We start from the raw sequence: 25478 nt of genomic DNA, 5'->3' as shown, positions 1-25478 counted from the left end.
ATAAAGTTTAGAGATGGCTTGAATGGGTTACAAACAGAAATTTTATTTACAAGTTTAGCACAATAACAAACATACAACCTTTTGACAAGTTTTGTTTTTACATCAAGTTTAAGTAGTTTTACAAAGGCATAGGAACTATAGAGAATTGTGAAACAAAGTGATCACATGACCACAGAAATCTTAAGGACTTTGTAAATATATCTTGGTACCTCAGGTTTAGTGTAGAGCTATGATGTTCAATCAAGATGGTTTTGTAAAGATATCTTGGTACCTCAGGTTTAGTGTAGAGCTATGATGTTCAATCCAGATGGTTTTGTAAAGATATCTTGGTACCTCAGGTTTAGTGTAGAGCTATGATGTTCAATCAAGATGGTTTTGTAAAGATATCTTGGTACCTCAGGTTTAGTGTAGAGCTATGATGTTCAATCAAGATGGTTTTGTAAAGATATCTTGGCACCTCAGGTTTAGTGTAGAGCTATGATGTTCAATCGAGATGGTTCCTTGTATTTTATTTTTGTTGTTGTTTTGGTCTTTGATCAAAGTTAGTTTTTTTTGTTTTTACTATGGTTTTTTGAGTTGCAATGATTGTAATGTGGGAGAGGTTTTATTATGTTCAGTTATTCTATTGTCAAATTTTCTTCCAGTTGTTCTGATGTAGAATTCTGGACATTTATTGCCTATTATTTTACAATAATATAATTTAGGAAAATGGATGTCTATCTGTGGGGGGTTCCAGTTAGCTGAGCCATTTTTTTCCCATGAACAGCTCAATTTAGCTATGAAAGAAATGGTTATTTGATCACTTAAAAATTTGTCACTGAAGATGCAAATATTGAAAATGTTTACTTTTCTGACATGAATTTAATAGCTCTTAGTTTTAGACTGTAGCTTGATATACCAAAACTATATTTTGTCCACTTGTGACATGTTCTACTAGCAAGGTAACATAATTACAGAGAACAAATGCTTGTCTGTCCATTATGTATAAATATAAAAAAGAGAAAAAGAAATTTGCAAAAAACACTATATATAAATATAAGGCCTGCTGAGAACAACTCTTATGAATCAATGTTAATATTGTTATGTATCTGCTTGTTTGTTTGTTTCCAGTAGAAATTCTTTCTGATGATCTTCAGTGATAAAAGTCCTTTCTTGATTAAATCAGTTTATTCTTCCTCGATACAAACTTTTAGTATACAGTAGTTCCACAATCAGTATGTTCCTCGTCACTTTAAACTTAACACATTTTATAATACACATTATAAATCATAGCGATTCACTAGCTCGAAACTAACACGGAGCTCAAAATAACTACTGCTCTCTCTTCATTTATATCCCCGCTAGCTTTCACTGCCAGGCTTATATACTAATGAAGAGGGCATTTCGAACACACTCGGAATTCCCTGATCATTTGAGAAACTCATCACGCACGTCATGTGACTTCCGCTGTCGTAACAATATCTATATGTATGTATGTATTGTTAAAATTTAACAAAAAATCTTTTGCTACTGTTGCATCAAAATGATTTTTTAAAAGCCAGTTTCAGAATATAGTTTGTAATTTTATTAAAAAATATATTTTTATTTTAAAAGAAAATGGACTTGTAGTGAGCATGTTTTTATTTGACTTTTGAATAGGCTTGTGTAATTTTCTAAATTTTTCTTTTCAAACTGAATGTTTTGTTGGGTTCTGAGAATTCTGTTAAGAAGTGCAAAATACATGAATGAGTAATTCAAACTTTTGAAGGATGGTTATTATAAAGTCATTCTGCTATTAACATAAACAGGAATAACTAATTAAATCTTTGAATGTGGGATAAGTACTACTCTTGGTATCAACACTGCAGGAGAAGGTTTTACTTTCAAAAGAACTTTTAGAAAGAGTGTGTCGTAGTGGCCAAAAATTTGATTTTGGATGGCTAGATAAAAATGTGAATTGAGTGAAATACTACAACTCTATATTTTGTAAAATTTTGACACATTCTACTAGTTTTATTCATAATTTCTAAACATTATATAGAACCACAAATACTAGTGTAATTTATAAAACAAGATTGTCTAGAATTTGTACATTTGATTAAAATGTGTTACTTATATCATGTTCACACTGTAGTGGCAATTTTTATTTATTTTCAACATATTTATTGCTTCAACTTGTATTCTGTTTGATAAAGTGAGCAATTCATCATATAAAAAAATTTATTAGTATGGCAAAGTACAAATTTCATATTTTGGACACGTTATATGGACTTTGAATAAATATAACTTACTCCAACAATACAAAAGTTTTATCTACTTAACCCTATCGCAATGGGCATCCTTTACTGTACAAGTCACGGTGTTTTAGTGACTTGCATTCAAAATTTTATTAATCTACTTTTTGTTTGTTATACCAGTTAGTATAGTATAAAATCTTAGCTAATAATCCATTTTTTAATAGTATATAAGTTTTAAGTTCTTAATCTTATAAGGCAATATTTTAAAAAATCCTGAATTTCCTCTAGTGTAACACATTTTCTCTTGGCATTTCCTCTTCTTTATTTTATCTACCACCTCTCCAATAAGTACAAAATTAAACTTATCAATTACTCACTATAAAATCGTCATTCCACAAACAAACCAAAATTTTTATATCCTTCAAGTTTGTTTGGTTACCGAGCTATCAGATAGAAAATCAGACCCCTCTTGCCACACCCACCTGTTACCTTCTCTCTTTCAGGATTTGTTAATAGTTCTCTCTTATGTTTAATTCCATATTATCTATAACCAATAAAAAGCCAAGGTTGTCATCTAGCAAATGACATGTTGTATTACATTTTTTTGTGAAGGAAGAAGGTTTCAAGGTCAGCCAAACTGACCAATGTTGTATAGAGTTAGGGTAGAAAAAAATTAAATATAAAGTTTTACAAAAAACAAACATTTGAAATGTATTTAGGAGGTTTTGGAGATTACACAAATCAAATCTGAGATTTTTGAGATGTAGAGAACTAATTTTAATCTTAACATGAAACTTACTTTGCACACAGACACTTCAAACAAATACTTGATATAGTCATGGACATATCTTTTTGTAATTTATTTAAAATACTTCACAAAAAAAAAAAGGTGATTTTATGTATGTGAAAGACTTAATGTTTTCTGAAAGTCTGTCAAATTTTATGAAGATATACACACAATATTAAAAGTTAATAATATCAAATCTATAAAGACTATATGAGTACAAAAAGTAAGCTAAATAATTAATTTAGTTTTGAAAATCTTTTCAGAGACATACAAAGGTCAACAATCCCAGGATCGAGATTTATGCCATTTGGTGTTACAGTATTTAATAGTTTCTATACCTATCAGTTTAATGCTTTCAAGAGAGTGTCCAGCCATATTAAAGTCTTTTGTGACTGTTAGTTCTTTGTTTGTTTTGATTGTTGATTTGTGGTTAGTAAAACATTCCCTATAGTCGTATTGGTTTGACCTGCATATTGGAAGTTACATTTTTGGCATTCGATTAAGTAAATCACGTTTTTTGTAGAGCAGGTTATGATTATAGTGATTTTTAAACTGTTTTTGGTTGTCTTTATCAGAAAATTTATCCGTTTCTATGAACTAATCGAAAGCACTCAGTATTCTTACAGGTATCTTTAATTTAGCGAAATGTGTAAAGTGGTAGACTAATGAAATCAATTTTAGTGAAAGGATGAGATAACTGAAGAGAAAAACAACTTTGCATCGTATTCTTTGGTGAATCTTATACCTTTAACTTCTCAACTTAGATTGACAGCAGTGAAAGAACCCGTTCCTTTACGACCTCGAAGTCTGCGTCTTCAGAAGCGAGATCCAGAAGGATTAATCATTTCTGAACCTTCAGTTCCACGATTTGTGGATTCTATTGTACAAAATGTAAGATTTTTAAATGATAAAACCAGTGTTTATATAGTCATTAAATATTAACCATTAAACAAAAGAAGAAGAATATTGGACATCTAAAATATGATTGTTTACACCATGATAATTTTTTTGTTTTGAAAGCTTTTCTTCATGGGCCTAGGATCATCATAAGCTAAAATATCAGTTTATAGGTGTTACAGTGTTTATATAACCATTAAATATCAACCTTTAAACATAGGAAAATAATATCAAACACTTAATTGTGTTTGCACCATGTTAAAAATGTTTTTTTATTTCAAATGTTTTTTTTAAAGCTTTCAGTCATGTTCTGAGGACCACCATCAAGGAAACAGTATAGGTTTCTAGTTGTTACAATATTTATATTTCATACATTTCATAAAATTTTGAAGGGACAAAAGGGAGCTTATTAGCCTATCAAGGATGTCCTTTCCAGTTCCCAAATATAACCACCCTTGCTACTAATGTATTCATCCAATCTTTTCTTGAACTCAATTAAATTTTCTGCCTCCACCATCCTTTAAGGCAGCTCATTCCGAAAGCCAACCACCCTATTTGAAAAGTAACACTGTCTAAACTGTAGGTGACTCCTATGCTGCCAAAATTTGAATTTATGTCCTCTTTTTCTATTTGTTTTCACTGTTAAACACAAAAAGGTTTGGATCTATGTTATCAATACCCTTAATAATCTTCAACACTTCAATCAAATCTCCTCTGACCCTTCTCCTCTACAGAGAAAACAAGTTCAAAGGTTTTAGTCTTTCCTCATAGGACAATCCCACCATCCCAAGTATCATCCCAGTTGCTCTTCTCTGAACCATTTCCAACAATTGAACATCCTTCTTGATGAAGGGAACCTAAAAATGTACTCTAAATAATCCTTACAAGTGATCTATATAATGAAACAATAATATCCATTGTCTTATATTCAGTATTTCTACAGATGCTACCTAAAAGCCTATTAGCCCTATTGCTAGCTACAATATACTGTGTTTGATTTATTACATGAGCAATATTTTAGCAAATATAAAAGATGAGATTTTCTTATTTTATAATCTAGCTTGTCAATATTGGTAATTTGAGTTTCTAATTCCTACGAAACTATAGACTTAGTATTTTTACTTCACAAACATCTAATTTGAACCAGTGCTGTATTCAACATACCACATGACACACAGAAATCAATGTTTATCTGTGTTTTTTAATATTTACTTTTAAGTTAAGAAATTGAATAATGTGTGGTAGTAAAATTTGAATTAAAATCTGTAGTTTAATACCAAACTTGTTGACATAAATTCATGAAGTAGTGGTTCAATAAAAGTTTGAATGCAAGTCAACAAACAAGATGACATGGTATTTGACCCTTGACCCATCTCAAAAGGGTTAAACAAGACTTTCCTTAGTAAAACCATGCTGGCTCTTTGACACTGTATCAAACTGCTTTAAGTAACTCTGCAGTGCATCTTTAATCACACTCTCAAACCTTTTGCAACTACTGATGTAAAACTAACTGGCCATAATTGCCTGGTCAATGTTTATCACCTCCCTTAAATATTGGAATGACATTAACCAACTTCCAGTTCTTCTAATACTCTTCCACTACTTGAAACTCTAGAATAAATGTTGTCTATCAATTTTAAGGTTTCCCAACTTTTATCTTACAATTTCATAGCTTAAAAAGATATCTTTTACATCAATATTTTCCCCATACATTAATTGTTCTTATTGAGGCAAAATACTTGTATCTTCCTTCATAAAAACTGAAGAGAACATATAATTTAATAAGTTTACTATATCATAATCTTCTGAGATCAGCTCCCCACTATTATTTTTAAGAATCCTAATCCCCATCCTAACATTTTGCTTACCCATCATATACATATTTTATCTGGATCCCGATATTACTACATCACAAGAACTCTAGGTATTAGTCTTAATATATCTTGTATGATAAAAAGTTAAATTCTTTTTGTTCTGCTTGGTATCCTGATTTTTTTAAAAGAAATTAATGAATAATCTTATATGCTGAATCACTGTGTAAGATGTTTTATTCCACAGCAGGTGAATTCATGATGAACAGAATTATTATAAAGAATTCAACATACTTTGAGTATAAACAGTCATTTATTACTAGAGGAATTTATGATTTTTTGAATATGTAAAGAATTCACTTCAATTTATAGCATGCAGGCATGTCTAGATGTTAACATTTAATATATAAATAATACACTTGTTTCAAAAGTTGCAAAGGCTTTCAACCTTGCTGTTAATTAGAATTTGACATTTTGTTAAATAGATTTCTTAATAATGAATGGAAGTTCATTATCACAGTTCAACTTATTAAAATTTTTGTTTTTATATTACCAATTTTAAAATTCCTTTTAGGTCCAAAAATCTCATGAAACATTAGATTTCAAAGATGTTTGCAAAAACAGTGATGAAAATGGGCTTGAAGAATTCATGTTTGATATGAAGAATATTTCAAAAGAAAAGGCCGTAAACTTTTCCAACAGAAGTCTGAAAAAGTAAGAGTCAGTTGTTTCACCTTTTTTTTATTCTTATAAAAGCCTCTAATGAATGTTGTTAATGCTTTGAAGAAAACAGGAAAATGGTGCTTGCATGCTGGTTAGTTCTCATTATTGATGGGTGATTTAACTCTCTCAACATGGGTTCAGTCAATTTGACCGACCACGTGACTTCTTTGTACTCATTTAAAGTCTACAGATTTAATGCTTCTAACTTTCAATATAGTGTGTGTATCTTCACATAATTTGGCAGTCTTTCAGTTAATATTATAATTCTTTCACATACAGGGAACGTGCAACTCATGTTACCCTATGGAATTACATTACCCACGAGCTATTCGCGTGCGTGCCTCGTGAACCATTTTATTTTTAGTATTACTTATTTTATCTAATCCATTCTTAAATAACTTAAAATCCATATTTTTAGATTTTAGTTACTTTTATAATAATAAATAAATAAAAAATAAATATGAAAAACAAGAAATTTAGTACTTACAGAGTCTTTTTTCTTGCTCTCGATTGTTGACGACAGTTAAGCCTAATTTTTTATGCTAATGCTAGTAATGCACTTATTACTTTTTATTTAATTAAATAATGCTCCAAACAATATAGACTAATAACATGCAAAAAGTATACAAATTCCCTTACCTCACAAAATTTTTCTAACTATGCAACAAGAGCCATTATGATTTCATTCAAGCTATTCATTAACTTTCCCACAAAAACAAAGCTTGTACTAACAGTGAAATTGACAATTCTTCCTTCAGAAAACAAGGTAATACAATATCTCATTTGATGGATGAAAACCTTGACTTTCTTTTGGTTATAGGTAATATATAATGAAATTTAAGAGAGTACTATCAACAAATTCTGAAAGAAAAGATGTGACAGGTGGGTGTAGCAGGAGGGTTCGAATTTTTTAATCAACCACTCTGTAACCAAATAAAATTGAGGACTATAAAAATTATGGTTTGTCTGAACAATAACAATTTTACAGAGAGTAACTTGTGTTTAATTTCTTACTTTTTCAAGAGGTGTGGATAAAACAGGGATGGTGACATGCTAAGAGAAAATGTCACACTAGTGGAAATTTAGGATTTTTTTAAAATATTGCCTTCTAGAATAAAGAACTTTAAACTTATATACCATTAAAATATGAATTATTAGCTAAGATTGTATGTTATTCTAATTGCTATAGCATAAACAAAAAGTAGTTTAATAAAATTTTGAATGTATGATACTAACACCTTGTATCATGCACAGTAAAGGATACCTGGGGTGATAGGGTGAACACTTTCAGCATTGGCTCGGTCCCAGGGACTAACCTCGTAACCATTTTGTGTTATAGTTTTCATTCCATAACTTTTAAACTAGTAAGCATACGTTCACGATATTTGGCAGATTATCAGTAAACATTACAATGCTTTCATACACAGAATATCAGATTTTTTTTTATTAAGTCTTAAAGTTTGTTAAGTAATGTTTTTCTCATGCCTTTTTTCTTTTCACACGTTGCCTATCAAACATGCAAAGTAATTTTCATTTTAAGATTTAAAAATACTTTTATTAATCAGAAAATTTTCAAATTTCACATGCAAAATCTTTATAATGTCTGGATAGTTATGAAATGTTACTTAAGAAAAAAAACTATATTTTATGTGTTATTTTCAGTAATTAATCTCTGTACGGATTCGATAGATTTTAACGATATCTTAACCACCATAAAAAATTAGGAAATAAACATAAATTATGCCTCTTTCATTCTAGAATGAACACAAATTATAACACAAAAACATAAATGTTTAGACAAAATAGCTTAAATCTCATAACATTATACATTTATATATATTTATTATTTTTATTATATTGTCCTTTTACCCATGCCTGGCTAACAATACAGAAATTACAATGACAAGACTCACGTGCACTCATGTTACCATATCAAATAACATAAAACTGACCGTTGGTCTGTACAAAGTGACCTGTCTTGGCTGTGCTTTAGTAGACTAGCATTTTGTAAAATAGTCACATTTTAATTACTATGCGTTATATATGTATATAGATTTTTGCTAGTTTGAAATAAGTTCTTAAACATATTTTCCCTAAAACATAGAACAGTAAATAAAGAAGTAAAGCAAACAGTTTTGTCTTCTAGTTACAACCTTTGTACTCGGTTGCTGCTTGATGTAGGCTGCTAAGCCTTCAAACATTTTGCACGTGGAGGATATGAAACAGTATATTTTTTTAGGTTTTATATATATATATATATACATTTGAATAACTAAAAAATCATAAATTACTACATCAATACCATAGAATGCCACTATAATTTATCAAACTTAGTAACTAAGATGTATTTTAGTCTAAAAAAATATGAAATTTCGAGCAGACTAAAGACACCCTACCTCCTTGAAATATTGTTTTAAAAGAAAGAAATGGCATCCAAGCCCGTTAAAATGGCTGAGAAAGCCACTAGGGGGACATTTTGAGCTTCTGATTGTTTTTCATGTCATATATAGAAGTAAGTGTATATAAGGGAGCATTTCCAAAAATGGAAAGAGGTGGGTGGGATGTCACTGTGTTTGATTTATTTATTACATGAACAATATCTTAGCAAATAGAAAATGTAAGATGTTCTTATTTTATATTCTAGCTTTTCAATATCTGTAATTTGAGTTTCTAATTTGTAGACTTAAACTGTAGACTTATTTTGACATCACAAATATCTAATTTCAACCAGTGCTGCATTCAATATATTATGTGACACAAAAAAATCGATGTTTATCTGTTTTTTTAATATTTACTTTTAATTTAAGAAACTGAGTAATATATGGTAGTAAAATTTGAAATATAATCTACAGTTTGATACCAAACTTACTGACATAAATTCATGAAATAGTAGTAGAATAAAATTTTGAATGCAAGTCAATAAACAAAATGACATGGCCTTTCACCTATGACCCATCTTGAAAGGGTTAAAAATACTATTCTTCATTCCAAAAATCTCAAATTTCATTTGTATAATCTCTAGAACCTCCTAAATACATTTTAGACATTTGTTTTCAGTAAAACTTTATATCTTATCAGTTGTTTAATGATATACTTGATTCTTTAGCCTGTAGACAAATACTCAAAGTATAATGAAAAGACAAGTTGTAAAATTAGAAATAAAATGAACAGTTGCGCCCCTTTTTCATTATTATTGGTCATAAAGTTTCAAAGTACTTCTCTTAAGAGTTTGAACTGCTAAACATTTCACATTTATTTTCTGTGTTTATTTTACTGTCAATGAATAAAGTAGAACCCTGCTGAAAATAAAGCAATAAATCGCCTCTTGTGTCAGTAGACTGTTTACATGACACCACTGTAATATGATACCCTTGAAAGCAACAAAGCACACACAAAAATGTAGCCAACTTGACCCTTGCTATTGGTTATAAACAGACTCTTAAGAAAAGTAGGTGGAAATAAACAAGAGATTTGGGAAAAATGGAGTAGGAGGAGGTGGCACTATAGTTGATTTGTTAGATACATTGATTTTTCAGCAAATCAAAGCGGTGGGAGGTTTTAAATTTATATTCTAGTTTCCCAGTATCTAAAATCCATGTTTCTAATTCGTTAACCACTTGTAGATGTATATAGTAGGAATAAAAGAAAATAAATAAACTGGACAACAAGACATGGGGAGGTGCTATATGACACAAACAAATTGATTTTTTGCTTTATTTTATTTATATTTTCTTTTGAATTAAGAAGTTAAAACATACATAGTTTATATTTCAAATTTTAATATTATGTTTTTATGCCAATTTCATTGATATATAGTAATAATATAGTGACTTAATAAAGCTTTGAAAGTAAATCGCTAAAAGACCATGATATGCACACTTGGACCTACCCATTGTGAAAGGGTTAAATAAAACATTATTGCCCTTATAGGTGATAGTAAAATATGTTTTAATTATTTAATTATCAGTTTATTTGATTTAGAGAACATCAGTGGAGAATTACTGCATATTTGAAGAGTAAACATAATTGCAATCACGAGGTGGTGTTTAGTTGACATTAATGATTCATTTGCTAAGTAGTAAATGGCAAATTATTCCTTTAGACCAGAAATATGTTATGATTGCAAAATGCACAAATGTTAATCTTCAGAAGTCTGTCATATCAAACCAAGGGTAATTCAAAAATTACTTTAAAAATAAAAAAACAGAAACCCCTCCCCCCTCATTTGTTTGTACAGGAGTTGGAGGTGGCACATACTGATTGTTTACCAAATATCATTAATCATCCAGCTCTAGTCCGCATTATGTTTTACAACACTGATATAAATACTGGTACAAATATAGAAATATGACATTAGTTCATTGATTCATACAAAGTAATTTACAATAAATATTTATCATCTGAAGTTACGTACCACAGCAAGTATATATAATTCTCTTTTTCTACTAACATTCTCTTCTAAGAATAATAGCGAATGCACAGGTGACCTGATTATTTATCATAATATGGGAATTTCTTATGAAGAGAGAAACAAGGTGTCAAAGATACACATATATTTTTAAAATTTACATAATAGTAATAGCTCAGTAATATATTTTCAGTAACTTTATAGATGAAATAGTTTCTTTACAGATTTGTTTAAAGATACTTTCAGAAATACTACCATGTGGCAGCTGTAATCATTGTTTTCATATCTCATTGTAAGAAACTAAAAAGGGAACATTTTCTAAAAAAGTTCTCTTTTTTTTCTGGGAAGTACTGCATGGGAAAAGTGTTTGTATTGTGTTCTTTAGTCATATGTAACTCATTGCATCAAAATGATTCAATTTGCAGACCTCAAAATTTTCATAAATGTTACTGACATAAACTGTAATGTTTTTATGTATTAAAAGTGCTACCCTTTACTGAAAAAAAGTTTTTTAAGAACTCCAGTTTTTTGTACTACATTTAAAAACTACATCAGTAAAAATATAATCAAACCTTCACATACAGTCTTAGTGAAAGTGGTGTTCCTGTCGTGAGGAGAGTAGTTTTATCTAAAATTGTGTTCTGTTATAAATAAATGGTTGTTTTACATACCATAGTTATTTTTTGAATTGTCTGAATCTTGAATACCCAAAGTGTGAAATTTTTTATGAATATTTTTTTGTGGTGTCATTCAGTAGATGGCACCACATTTCATAAGCCTCTATCACCACCACTGTGTTTGAGATCTTGTTGTATTTAAGCATAACAGATGTCACCATTTTATATTTTTTTTGGTCACATAGATAGATGGATGGATAGATATGTAGACACCACACCATTTCTCTATTATAGTAAGATGTATTTAAGTTTCCTCCTGTAAAAATTGAGTAGGCTTGAATACCATGATTTTATGATTACTAGTGTATTGCTAATTTTTAATTGATGCTTCTCAATTGTAGCTATGCAGAACATTTTGAGGTAACTTGATTGTTGGAATATGCTGTTTTTGTATCACTGCTAGAAGTTTATAAGAGTTATTTGCAGTTACTTTTCATTATGCTCTAGATATGTAAAGAAGTTTAGCAAGATGAAGATAAATTCAGATCAAGTAGCAAAAGTAACTCCTGACAGAATATTTTCTGTTGCCATACATCCTACAACAACAAAAACCCTTGTAATTGCAGGTAGTAAGTGGGGTCACATTGGCTTCTGGGATTTGGTAAGTGTCATATTTATGAATTTTACAAAGCAAATGAATAAATTTGTTTAGTTGTCATAATCAAAGGATCTTTAAATGTATTTAAATTGATATGTTTTATATAAAGTTTAATAGGAACCACAGGTAAAACGTGAATAATCTTTATTAGAATTAATCTTTCGTAGTTACAGATAGAGATTGGAGATACTAATTTTTAATGCAAGTTTACATCTTTGCCAAATGAGATATATGTGTGTGTGTGTGTTAGTTGATTGTATATATACATACATACATACATATAATTACCTTTTTAGTAAGTTGGAATATAATATACAATAGTTTACACATTATAATACTTTTTAGTTGCTGGGTTTTTTCTCAAAGAAATATACCTATAGTTTACAGACAATTCCTAAATTATCCTTTTCTCACTTTGTGTATTTAATGCTGAAGAAATGAGATAATATGTGATATCAAAGTACTTAAAATTGGTGCAATGGTTTTAGAATAATAAGTGTTTTTCATTCCAATACCCCCAACAAACATCTGATTGTATTAATAAGAATGAGTGGTTTTATGATGGAGAAGATTATTGGAAACAAAAGGAACTAAAAAATATGTTTCTATTAAATATAGCTTTTCTGTTTATTTTATTGTTTAGACACTTTTAACTCAAATATGTTTTTAACAGATTATACCAAACTTATAGAATTTTATTATTTTGAATAAGACATTTAACTTACTATATGAATTGAATACAAATTTATCGCATTACATTACTATTTTACAAATATTTCTTATAATGAGATGACAGTACTTTAACATTTCTTGTATGTACCACAACTGTAGCTTTAATGTTAAAAAAATTGTTGTAACCTACTTTTAATTTTTTACTCTTGGAAAGCACTTAGAAATTGTAATGTTTTACATGTATAAAATTCTGTTAAGGGAATTGATTACATTTTATTATATTTTGGAAAGCTTAGTTTTGATTAAATGAAATTGTTTTGTTTTTTTAACCCTTGGAAAGCACTTAGAAATTATAATGTTTTACATGAATTAAATTCTGTTAAAGGAATTGATTAAATTTTATTATAATTTGGAAAGCTTAGTTTTGATTAAAGGAAAGTGATTATGTTAAGAATATGGCATGTGATAGCTTTATTAGCACAACTTAAATAATGAACAGTGTTAATTTTCATGTCTCAAATCACTAAAGTGTTTATTAACTATCGTTCAGTTAATATTTTAAACTTTTCCAAAAATACATTTAGTAATTTAGTTTATATGATTTTCTGTCATGAATCTACTAACATAACTGTTGTATAAAATGACATTTAACTAGATAACAAATTGTTTAGCAGAATTTCATATTCCAAGTAATTGTGTGTTATGGTGATTTCATGGATGTTTTATCCTCAACTATAAGATTTTTAATATTTAAATCTAATTCTCAGCTGCAAAGTTCACAGTCAGATGGTTAAAAAGACATATCTCAAAACATAAAGTTAAGATTATTTTTTCTTTGTTTCACTAAGAAATCTCAAACAGGGAATGATGGAGTATTTTTGTTTGAGCCTCATTGCCGTCCTGTAAACTGTATAAAAGTTAGTGGAGATAATCATGAAAAACTTTATTCAAGCAGCTATGATGGAACAATTAGGTGTGGAGATTTAGTGAAGTGTGTATTTGATGAGGTAATTGCAAAACTTTTATGCATATTCCCAGAGCAATGTTTGTAACAATTTTAATGAATTATAAACACTGTTTTTTGTATTTATTTCTAATTGATTCCAAAGTAGGAATTATATCCATGAAAAAATTATGAAAATTTCCTTTATATGGCTACAGACAATTTTTTCAGAAATCTTTATAAACTACTTTTAGTTACTTTTATAAGTAATACTGACTTAAAATTAGCATTTCTGAAAATGTAATTAAATTTTAGACAGAAAAAATAAGATCGGTTGTTTGTCAAATTGAACTATTTCCAGTTCTAAAAAATAAAAGTAGTAATAATGGTAAAAAAAGAGTTAAGGATTGCTTTTAACATCAGTTATTTGTTATGATTTTCCATAAATTATTATCTTTCTTTTTAAAATTTTTAAGATCTAATTAGTGCGAAGGCTTCATTATAAAAATTATTTTTGTTATACTTGTCTAAAGATGAAATTGTTTTTATTTACTTGTGAAGCTATTGACAAGGTGAACTGTTCATATTAGTTTAGTAACTATGTGATAAAATTGAATGTAATTTATTAGTCTGGTCATTTAAAAAATTCAAGTTAAATCTCACATTTTATAGATGAGACAGGCAGTACAGTTATAATATAGAAAACAGGATTAAAGTGACTTGTGTATTATTTTCAACTGTAGTTATTTCTTTCATGTTGTTTTGTTTAGTAAAGTACTCAGTTTTCCTTCAAGTATTTCTAATAATACCAATAGTGTTAAATTATTGTGTTTGAGAAGTCTGCATTGAAATCAAATTGAAATTTGAGTCCTTGATCCTATTATGTTTTAGTCGAAAATTGTAAAACGAGTTATTTGTTGGAACAAAATTGTTTACTACATCCCTTCAGTGTATGTATAATCAAACAGCACCTCCTTTATCATTAACTTTTACAAGGAAACTATGAAAGTTATTATATACCATCTGTTCATTATGATAGGGATTTTACATTAACACACCAGTAGAACATTATTAGAAAAACCGTATATTTGTATTTTTTATTAGGTTTATTACACACCAGAGAAAAAAGATGATGCATGCTTTTATTTTGATTTTTTGTCACCTCAAGTTTTAATTATAACACAAGGTGAAGGAAGGCTCAGTATTGTTGATACTCGAACAGGAAAGTAAGTATATGTTTACTTCTTTTTGATAATTTTAATGAGGTACATAATTTTTAAAATCATTTTAGTAATTTTTTTTTTTTACTGGATTATTAAATATATAGGTTTATCACATGTTCTGACGCTCACAGAATATGGAGTCTTGTTCCAAGTGTAAGGAGCTCAACAACAGAAGCAATGGTAAGCTGGTATCCAACAATCAAACTGGGGCAAGTAACAATATATTTGGAAGAACATTATATAAATTTCAGCAAATAGTGTAGAGGAATTTTTTGTACAGAAAGAGCTGCAGATGTTTGTGAAAATATTTATTTGCAAGAAAACAATCATATTGATGGGCTTTTACTGTTATTCATGCCAGTGACTATAGGTTCCACTTAACTGGACAGCAGCTGTTGGGATCTAGTTAGTGAAATGCTAGTTCTTGGACTTCTTTCCCCAGTCATCATGAAACCATTTACTAATATACTTCTTATTTTGAAGAACTGCTTTCATTATTAAACATTAGATGCATTATGCTGAATATGTTTCTTTCTTTCAAATAATTTTAGCTAAATATGTCAAATCTAATATAAAACCAATATTTTTAAGAACTTCATCAAAAATACTTGAATGTATCATTTCATTACCTTTGGAATAACAAGACTTAAATTACAAAATTTTAGTTAATAACTTGTTCTATCTATCAAAGAAAAAGAATTGCTGCAAGGATTTTGAATCACTCCTCAAAGCATAAGAAAACATGTTAATGTTTTACTTTGAGCAAATTGTTTATGAAGATAAGTTATTCCAAAGTAGTTTCATGTTCCCTGAAGAAAAGAGAATGTGCTCTGTATACCCAAAGTATTTTTTACATTAAGTTTTTTTATATTTCATTTACCTAATTAAACAGATGTTGTGACTTAATGCTTATTATCATTGAGTGCACTGTATATAGTTTAAAAATGCCAAAAGTTGAAATCTATTAATTACTATTAGATTGTATTACAGATTTCTTTTCACCATTGGTAAAATTTAAAATATAATTTATGACTTATAATGAGTTTAAAAAGGACTTAAAATTTCATTAATATTATGTACACATCACTATATTTCTTTGATTTGCTGACCCAAACTGTGCTGATGAGCCTACCCCCCTTGTTGTTTATCTGTATTTGATAGTTTTGTTGTGATAAAAGTTTTGATTATTGAGTAGCCTTGCCAAGTGCAAATACACCAATGAGAAAATGAAAGCACTTAATGTTGGTGTGTTTCCTATAAAATTTTAAAAATTGGTTCTGAAAAGGTACCTTACTTCTGCTCACATACATAGCTATTCTTGTTCAGTGCTTCCCTCTATTTTAAAACATTTTTTCGCATGCCACAAGCCTTTCATTTCCACGCACCCCTCAATTCACATGATTTAACTGTATCTCACATGCAAATTATTGTGCAACAAACCTCCATACACATGTGACTCCCTCATTGCTAATCTATGTAACCATGACTTCTTGTTTGGCAGTGGTCATGTTTGGATGGTTAGTTTGTACTCTTCTCAAATTTTTTTTAATCTTTGTATCGATTTATTCTTATGAAGTGTACTACTTATTTTTCATTAATTCTAATTTTTTACTTATTCTGAAATAGAATTACTTTATCTTTCTACCCAGTTATGGAACGTAGTCATTGATTACAAACTTTTCCATACTTTTTATTTCTTTTTACCAACACAGTTATGTTTGGTTATTCATTTTCAATTATGAATTCCAAAGTTCAAGTTACCACTTTGGAAGTGTTACCTTCTACCAGCACATTTACACATGCTTCTTGTGGGAGACCTTGACTATGGAATTATAGGCAATTATTCGTCGAGAGCTTGATCTTTATTTCAACTAAGCTTTTTCTCGTGATGTTGCTCATTTTCCTCCTGAACAAACCTAGCCTGTTTGGAACGATGAAGCATTTGACAGCCTTTTTCCTCCATCTGAATTTGTTGCGTCTTATACAAAGTTCATATTGCAGATCAACTAAGTCTCATATGGCTTTTTTTGAACATGAATTCACAGGTATGTTCTTTTTTTATGCTTCTCCCTGATCTATAATCCTCTTCCTTACTTGTTGCATGATACTCCTTTCTCTCAGTATTTTGTATTTCCCCTTCCCCTTGATAATGGAGTTCATGCTGAATGTTTTGTATCAGTTATGTGAGCATGCCTCATCCTTTAAGGGCTTTGGATCAATTTGCTTTAGCCTACCATCAGGCTGATTTTCTGTTCCTTGATGCTCAGCACTTAGAATCAATTTTACCCATTTGAGGAAAGGACCCTGATTATCCTGTTCATTTATCCCATCCCCAATTTTCTTGCCTTCTTCTTACCCTCATGTCTATCTTGGTACTTGTCCATCATCCACCTCCTCTCTGAGGCAATTCACCAAGATCCTGAGGGTTTTTCAGAGAATGCATTTGCTCTAATTACATCCATGTTGGCACGTTTGTCGACTTTGACTCTTTGGTACATCTATTGTTTGGATCTTTTGGGGAGAGATGTGGTATTGTCCCAAGTTCATATGCTGCCTACTTATCTTGGGGACTTACGATTGACCCTTTTTCTCCATAAGTCGCTATTTGGAGATCTTCCAGAGACTTTAGAATCCAGAGTGGAATCAGTGAGACAACAATCGGCTATTTCCTCGTTGGCTGATCATTTATCTCACTCTGAATCTTGACTGTCCCTTATTTACCTTTCCCGTCCTTTACCTGTTCCTTCCTCCAGGGGATCTTCCTCTTGTCATTTTATTTGATGCAGAGTGACACTGCCAACAGTATTGGGGATTATCCTGTGGATTCCGGTCCAATGAGAGCTTGTTTATCTGAGTTTGTGTTATGTGTGGCACTTCTATTGGCAGAGGTTTATCACATGATAGTTGCCATGTGAGAATCAGTTCAACCATGAATCATTTGGGATGCATGGGAATAAAAGACTTGTGGCATGTGAAATTGTTTTTGCAAATAGAGGGCAGCACTAAATAAGAATGGCTGTGTATGTGAGTGGAAGGAAGTACCTGTTTGAAATACATTTTCAGCGTAGGAAAATTATAACTTTTATTTCTAATATGGATGTTGTAAAACCATTTTCTTTATATTAGTTCTACATGTGTCTCACATTCTAATCAAGCCTGTAGATAACAGTATTTGCCTTTTTTCATTGTTCCAAAGTTACTGGAGTTACATAAGAAATAACTATATTGTTCCTGTAAATGTATTTAGTGAAGTAAAGTAAATTAAAATTGTGTAGTTATGGGAGCTCAAGTTTGAAGTACACAGATCAAAATTTGAAAAAAAGAACAATTAAGAAAGCAGTTAAATTTAATTTCATATCTTTTATAAAATAAAGCAAACAAATAAAATATCTTGTGGAGAAATTCATTTTTGGGCATGAAGAAGTGTATTTTTTTATATTAATGTGTGTGAAATTGGACATGGCTGGTGAAGACTTGAGGAAGAACTTGTTTTTACTGAGAGTGAAGTTCAAAGAGTTTAGTTATTTGTTTGCATCTAGAAATGATCAATAAAATTATATTCATAAGTTGGACATGTGTTATCATAAAAGGGAATTCATAGCTAGGGAAAGAAGAAAAAAAGCCTAAGCATTTTGTAGAAAAAATTTGATATTTCCAAAACATACTTCCACTGACACTACAGCTATTACTCGACACTGTTATGGTTTCTTTTCCTTTGCCTATCTAAGCATTGGTCTGATTTTTTCTTCTTTGCTCCAGTCTTTTACTCCCCAATTAATTGCCCTTGGTGATACCTGTATCATAACACTCCACCTATGTCAATGCACTCTCTCTCTTGGTACTGTATATAAGCACCTCCTTTAGCTAATATTGTCACTTTTTCTTGATAAAGCATTCACTAACAGGTTTCTCTGTAGGATGACTGGTGGAAATACTTTGAATATTTGTGTTACCTATTTGATTTTCATACAAAAATAGAAGAAAAAAATTTTCGTTTGGCAAGCTGATATATGGCATGAATTCTGTGATTAATATATTCAGCATGGATATAAATTAGGTTTCTCCTATCCCACCTCTGATATCTAACATTGCTTAACAATTGGGGGTAGTAGTCACTCTCAGTTGAAGCTGTCTGTAACCTTACCCAAAGTTAGATGGAGACATACATTCAGTCCAGTGGTGTTTCTCCAAGGGCTCTGAGGCAGTATTTGTGGGCAATCCTGGATATTCTGAAGAGAATTTAGATTCACTTTTTCCAGTGCATTCCTTTACTCTGTTGGTTTCTCATGAGACCAGTTTGGATCAGTCACCTCCAGCTTCTTTTCTTCAGTTGGTAAATCGAGTGTGTGATGTTTTGGGTCTTTCCCCAGTTGCTTTTGAGTCTGTGCCTTCCTTGGTGGGGGGGAAAGATCTGAGGGTGAGTACTTAGTTCTCTCTCCATCCCCTGAGATTGCAATTCATGTAGTGAGGTTTACTGCTCAGCTACTTGGAAGGGCAGCTATGTCTTGTCCACCACATTTGTCAGAACAACATGCTTCAGCCTACCACTGCCAGATGGAAGCAAATTTAGAGTCTCTGAGAATAGGCCCACTCCCGAAAATGTATGGTTCCAGAAAGGAGTCTAGACTCTAACTATGGTACTGGGATATTTATCATCCCAACAACTTTTTTCTGAAGCCTCTCATTGATTGCCACACCATTTTGACTCTTACTCACGTCTCCTTCTTCCACTTTGTGAATGGTTCTTTCTCTTTTGGGGATGTGGGTATCACTTGAATCACTCATTCCTTTGGAACGAGCACACATGTAATATCTTCAGTAGTCTCTATGTGACCAATGGATCATAAACAGTGATCCACTGGATTACCCAATCTCCATATTCAAATGAAGATATTCGATCTTGAGTGTTGTTTAGATCAGAACAATAGTATGACAGGTGTTCATCTGCCCCAACTTGTCCAGAGATCCATATTTTCATGGATGCCTCACATGGTCAGGAATTCCAGGGACTATGAACAGATTATAAGGCTTCACTCCATATCAATGTTTTAGAACTTCTTGCTGTTCAAAGTGCAATGTCTCAAAGTCTAGATTTATTAAGGAGAAGTCATCATGCATCATTCTGACAATTCCATGGTCATGTTTTACATTTCCCATAAAGGGGGCATTCAAAAGGAATGGATATATTGGAGTATCACCTAGGGGGGAGAGTCTGAGAAGTTTAGGACTTTTGAAATTTGAAATCTCTCAAAGGTTAGTTCCTGGTACTTGTTGTTGGTTTTTGCCAGTCACTCCCATCCTCCAATTAGCAGTCTGAATGACTCATACATTCTGCCACCATCAAAAACATTTTATCTTTATTTGCATAGCTGACCGTTGGAATCAGGACCTTGAAGTGACCCATGGAATAAACATGTTAATTGCTATTCACTGATGGGCTAGAGATAGTGGACAGTTATTTATAGTCATACTTATGAAAAGATTCATTCAAAGACCTGTAATGAGTTTTATATGGGTCATTATATTTTGAAAGAAAAGATTCTTTACACCTCTTTTCAACTTTTTATACAGTATGGGTGGTTTAGATACATTTTCCATACAGAAATACAAGCATAAATTATCCCAGAAAAATTTTTTTTCTTTCTTTTTTAATCTTATTTAAATGTTTGCTGCACACACACACACACACACACCCTGGTTCTAGCTAGTTTTACTCAGACACAATGATTCATGCTAACAGTGTTGAGGTACTAGTTTAGTAAAAAAAAAAATTAAAAACATGTATGGGTCACATTTCATTATACTTAAAAATGTGCATAAAAGTCTTCAGTATTTCATGTATCCGTGTGATGAGAGGGGATCTTTTTAGAAACTTGTTTAAATGAGCTAACAGGCACATCTGTTGTAAATTTTTTTTTAAATGTATACTTGGTTAAATGATGCTTTGTGTTAAACAGTGTTCCTCAATCTGACTTTCAATTTTAAGTTCAGAGATTAATCTGTATTTCTTTTAGGAAAGAGCCAGACAGGTTGTTCCAGCTATGTTATCGGAGAATGAAAACTGTCAGTGTTCACCCATTAAAAAGGGACTATTTTGTTACAGCCTGCAGTGATGGGTTAGTCACTATCTTACCTTAAAGAAAAAAATATATATTATTAATTATCCAAATTTAGTTAAAAGTGTTATCTTAATTTTAACGACAGTTATCTAACTGAATTTAGTCAGACTAGGTTCTGGTTGTCCTGATTTTAGCTAGCTTCATTCAAACCTACTAATACAGGTTAAAAATGTTGTGTTTGTTTAATAAAAAAAAACTGTGTTTATCATTTTTAATCAGTTTTTTTCTTGTGTGTGTGTGTAAAATAGTTTAATTGAAGAACATTAAGCTAGCTAGTTTAAGCTAAAAGTATGAAGTGAAACAACTTACAAACATGTGGATTGTATATGTTCTGAGAAACATCAGTAAAATTAACTTTTGTGCAGGTTATAGTTAAGACAACTTTTCACATTTTGATTAAACAAATGATCAAAGTAACTGTACAATACTTTTCAAGGGTAAAAAACAGAAAAAAGCCATAAATAATCAATCTGATGAGTGCAGTATTTTCCAGTTTCATTTACTCATTGTTTAGTGTTTATAGTGCACATGTTTATAATTCTTTATGGTTTTTGTGTATTCTATACATTTTGAAAAGTATTTTGATTTCTTTGAGACCAAATCTTTAAAGAAATGAAATGTGTTTTTTCTTATTTGAATCACTTAATTGTTACATTAAAAAACTAAGAATTTCATTCTTCATAATTTGTTAGCTCTAAACTTATCTTTAGAAATTTCCTAAAAATTCAAACATGCTCAAAGCATTTCCAATAATCTTCAAGGAAAAAATGAAGTATTTTTTTTCATCCCGACAGTCCTACTTTTGTTTGCATTTTTTGCATAAAGAAGTTCAGCTACATCTGAATGTATGAAAGCATGTTAGTTTATCTACCTAGTCTATAGGAATGTGTGAAGAAACACTAATTTGGTGAAAATCTATATTTTGTGTAACATTTAGAATGGCTAGAATTTAAGGCTAATGATTAAAAGTCAATTGGCCATGCTGTAATGTAATATTTAAAGGACTATTGTTTCAAGTTGTTATAAATGTTTATATGTGCTATACTGCTTTGCTTCTTTGAAATAATAGTGAAATATTTGTATGTGACCTTCACTACTTCTCACAAAGCTTAGTTTAGTAAAATACTATGCAGAACTTTCGTTGTTATTAATTTGAAATAATAATTCATTAATCAATTTATATGGAATCTAAATAGATTTGAAGGCTAATATAACCAATACAAATCACTAGTATGCTTGATTCAACAAATAAAATGTTTATTTAACTTTTGTTTTTAATTTTCTTTTAGTAAAGCTTCTTTGTGGGACCTAAAGAATATGCAGAGGAAACCACAATCTGTTGCAGATTTACCCCATGAAAAGTCTGTGAGTTCAGCATTTTTTTCTCCGGTGACAGGAAATTACATTCTTACAACTTCTTTTGATAACAAATTGAGGTTTGATTTTATTTTTGTATATTAGTTACTGTTCTTTTTAAATCATATTGGAGATTTAAAATGAGAAATGTTAATGTTTGGATAAATTCATGTCATTTATGTATTTTAAAGTTTCCTAATTTTCAATTTTTTAGTGAACTTTAACTTTTTCATTTATATAGTCTAAATGACACACGTTATACACATACAAAACATTATGAAGCCTACTTTACTTGCATGGGACATCAATGTGGAATAGAATTTTCTCAATGCAGGATATTCTTGGCTTGAAGATTTGTAGAAATCTCTTGACTTACAGTATGCTTGGCTTGAATTGATATTGATCTGAAGAAGATTTGTAGAAATCTCTTGACTTACAGTATGCTTGGCTTGAATCGATATTGATTTGAAGAAGATTTGTAGAAATCTCTTGACTTACAGTATGCTTGGCTTGAATTGATATTGATCTGAAGACAATTTGTAGAAATCTCTTGACTTAACAGTATGCTTGGCTTGAATTGATATTGATCTGAAGAAGAGTTGTGGAATTGTCTCAACTTTGAATATACTTGGATTGAATTGACATGAAATGTGAAAAGTTGTAGAAATAATAAACATATACAGCAATATGTTTAGTACTTTAAACTTGTAAGATCAGGCTAGCTTGAATTAGTTTTTACCACTCCTGAACTGCTTATTTATTTGATTACTTCTCTTTATGTGATCCATGTGTTTACTCTAATTTAAATTTTCATATAGCAATTTTATTTTATGAGGAGGTAATTTTTATTTGTAATACTTTGCAGAGGTAAGGGATACATTTTGTTTAGTGTTTATAGTGCACATGTTTATAATTTTGCTTCAAATACTTAGATTACTCAGATCTTGGAACGGGTTTTGTATGTCTTCATGCACTTCAGTACAGTTTCTAATACAAAAGTAGAACAAATTGGTGACCAGACCTCCAAAACTAAGAGATAAAACAATAGTAAACTCATTTGTATGTGAAAATCTGTTTTACTGGAATAATAGTAAAGGTTTTATTGCTGAAATATTCAACTATTACATGTGTAATAAGCAACCTACTATATTTAAAATAAGTTAGTTATTTGATATATATTACCTTTTATTTGTTTTCTGTGTATGTACATGTAAGAATTCACAGCTTTGTTGAATTGTTTCAAATATACACTAGTTTATTGTGAGGACTTGGGAGTCACTAATTTTACTTCTAAGAAAGATATCAAGTTTTATCTGTAGCAAGAATTTTAATAATTACAATTCATATACTCATTTATAAAGTACTTAGTTTGTTAAGTTTATTAGTCTTTCTACTAGTTTGTAGGTATAGAAACTGAATTGTATATTGATAGTTAGTATTAGAAATAAGTGTGTCAAGACAAAAAGTAACCGTATGTGCACATGTAAAAGTCAAATTGTGTATGCTATGACCTTTTATAGAGTGTGATTTGACATGGTATTATATATTTGATGTCAGAATTATCAACTATTCATTTGACCCTACATTACTGATTTAGTGACAGTTCATGGTAGAGAAGAGCAAATAACAGATACAAAATACACGAATACAGAATAAAACTGTAGATATACATTTCAGAGGTTATACAAATGTAATATCCAAACTGTATGATGAACAAAAGTATTTTTATTCTTTACATGAAGATCATTTTGGATTCTTGACTTATCTGAGTCTGACTGATGTCATCAATTCACAGATGTATTTTGAGTACAAATATCTGTGTAACACACCTAATTTTTTGTGAATAACAGACTTGCACACATTACTTAAAGCTTGCCTCATTTCTAAATCATACACATAGTAAATTTGGAATTATAGTAAACATTTGTTCTCCAATACAGGGTCAGTTCAGTGGACCAACCTTGTGCATATTCAGTTAACTGGTAGACTTCTTCCTGATCAGGAATCATACTTGTAAATGATTTTCTTATCCATATACCTTTCCTATATTTTTTTATCAGTACAGGATTATAATTATATTTACTGTGTATAGAAATAAGTCAAATTGAATTAATTTTTTTTACCAAACTCCAATCTCATTTCACTGTTTCTCATTTTTAGTACGTAGTATTCATCAAAAACTTTAATTGTCACTTTTCTTAAATTAGAGAAGTGCATCAATGTTTAAAAAATAAAAATTAAAGCTGTTTTTTTTTATGTGTTGGACTCTTATAAAAATGGACTTAGCTCATAAATAATTTGCATTGGATAATTGTTGAAAACCCTAAGATGACATACATTCTAGTACTTAGGTACATGGAAAAATGTGAATTTTAATGTTTTATGCAGAACATAAAACAATGTACAATTTTTGTGCTATTTATTGGCTAGCCCAATTCCAGTCACTTTAAAAGGAAAACCATTACCAACTTTAATGAAATCCAGACCTGCTTTTTTAACATTGCATCATATCATATTGTGTGATTTATATATATATTTATTTATTTATTTATTTACCTTGTATGAGTGTTGATTAAAACAGTTGAGAAATTTTCAAAGAGCTTGAGCCTAACCTGAAGGAACAGTGATTTCATTTCTTTGATTTGTATGAGCATCATGCTTCAAAATCCTATGGTTGAAATTATTAGTAAACAGAAAAGGCATCTAACAATGCTGGGCTTAAAACTAATGCTATGAATGGTAGAGCTTGGCAGTTAATTTGATTAATCAACATCACCAATTACCTATGAACAATCACTTAGTGTCACATAAAATGATTGATTAATCAAACATATGATTCATTTGACCAATGTCACAAAAATAATCAACTAATCCAAATTAGTATTTCTGATAATTACTATTTTTGATTATTTCAACTATCCAAGTAATCAAAATATTGCCATTATGATTTTTTTTTTTTATTTTTATTAATTAATTCTCAGTCTTGAGTATTGCAGTCGGCTAGTAGTAGGTTAGGGGTAGTTCGTCCGTTGTAGTATTACGAAAAGG

At 30.2% G+C, this 25478-nt stretch overlaps 1 protein-coding gene across 2 annotated transcripts in view; it reads left to right on the top strand.

The window, feature by feature from the left end:
* Positions 1 to 25478, top strand: part of LOC106468972 (WD repeat-containing protein 76-like) — a 44957-nt gene that overhangs the window by 17163 nt on the left and 2316 nt on the right. For both annotated transcript variants that reach the window (XM_013929426.2, XM_022397371.1), the window contains 7 exons: positions 3768 to 3894; positions 6286 to 6425; positions 11967 to 12120; positions 13638 to 13796; positions 14837 to 14958; positions 20970 to 21071; positions 22364 to 22510. In XM_013929426.2, coding sequence (XP_013784880.1) covers positions 3768 to 3894; positions 6286 to 6425; positions 11967 to 12120; positions 13638 to 13796; positions 14837 to 14958; positions 20970 to 21071; positions 22364 to 22510 — 951 coding nt within the window. The remainder of the gene's footprint in view (positions 1 to 3767; positions 3895 to 6285; positions 6426 to 11966; positions 12121 to 13637; positions 13797 to 14836; positions 14959 to 20969; positions 21072 to 22363; positions 22511 to 25478) is intronic.

This window comes from Limulus polyphemus, unplaced genomic scaffold, assembly GCF_000517525.1.
Source record: "Limulus polyphemus unplaced genomic scaffold, Limulus_polyphemus-2.1.2 Scaffold3241, whole genome shotgun sequence".
Lineage (NCBI taxonomy): Eukaryota > Metazoa > Arthropoda > Merostomata > Xiphosura > Limulidae > Limulus > Limulus polyphemus.
The sequence above is the reverse complement of the archived record's forward strand: the minus strand, read 5'-3'. Positions and strand labels throughout refer to the sequence as shown.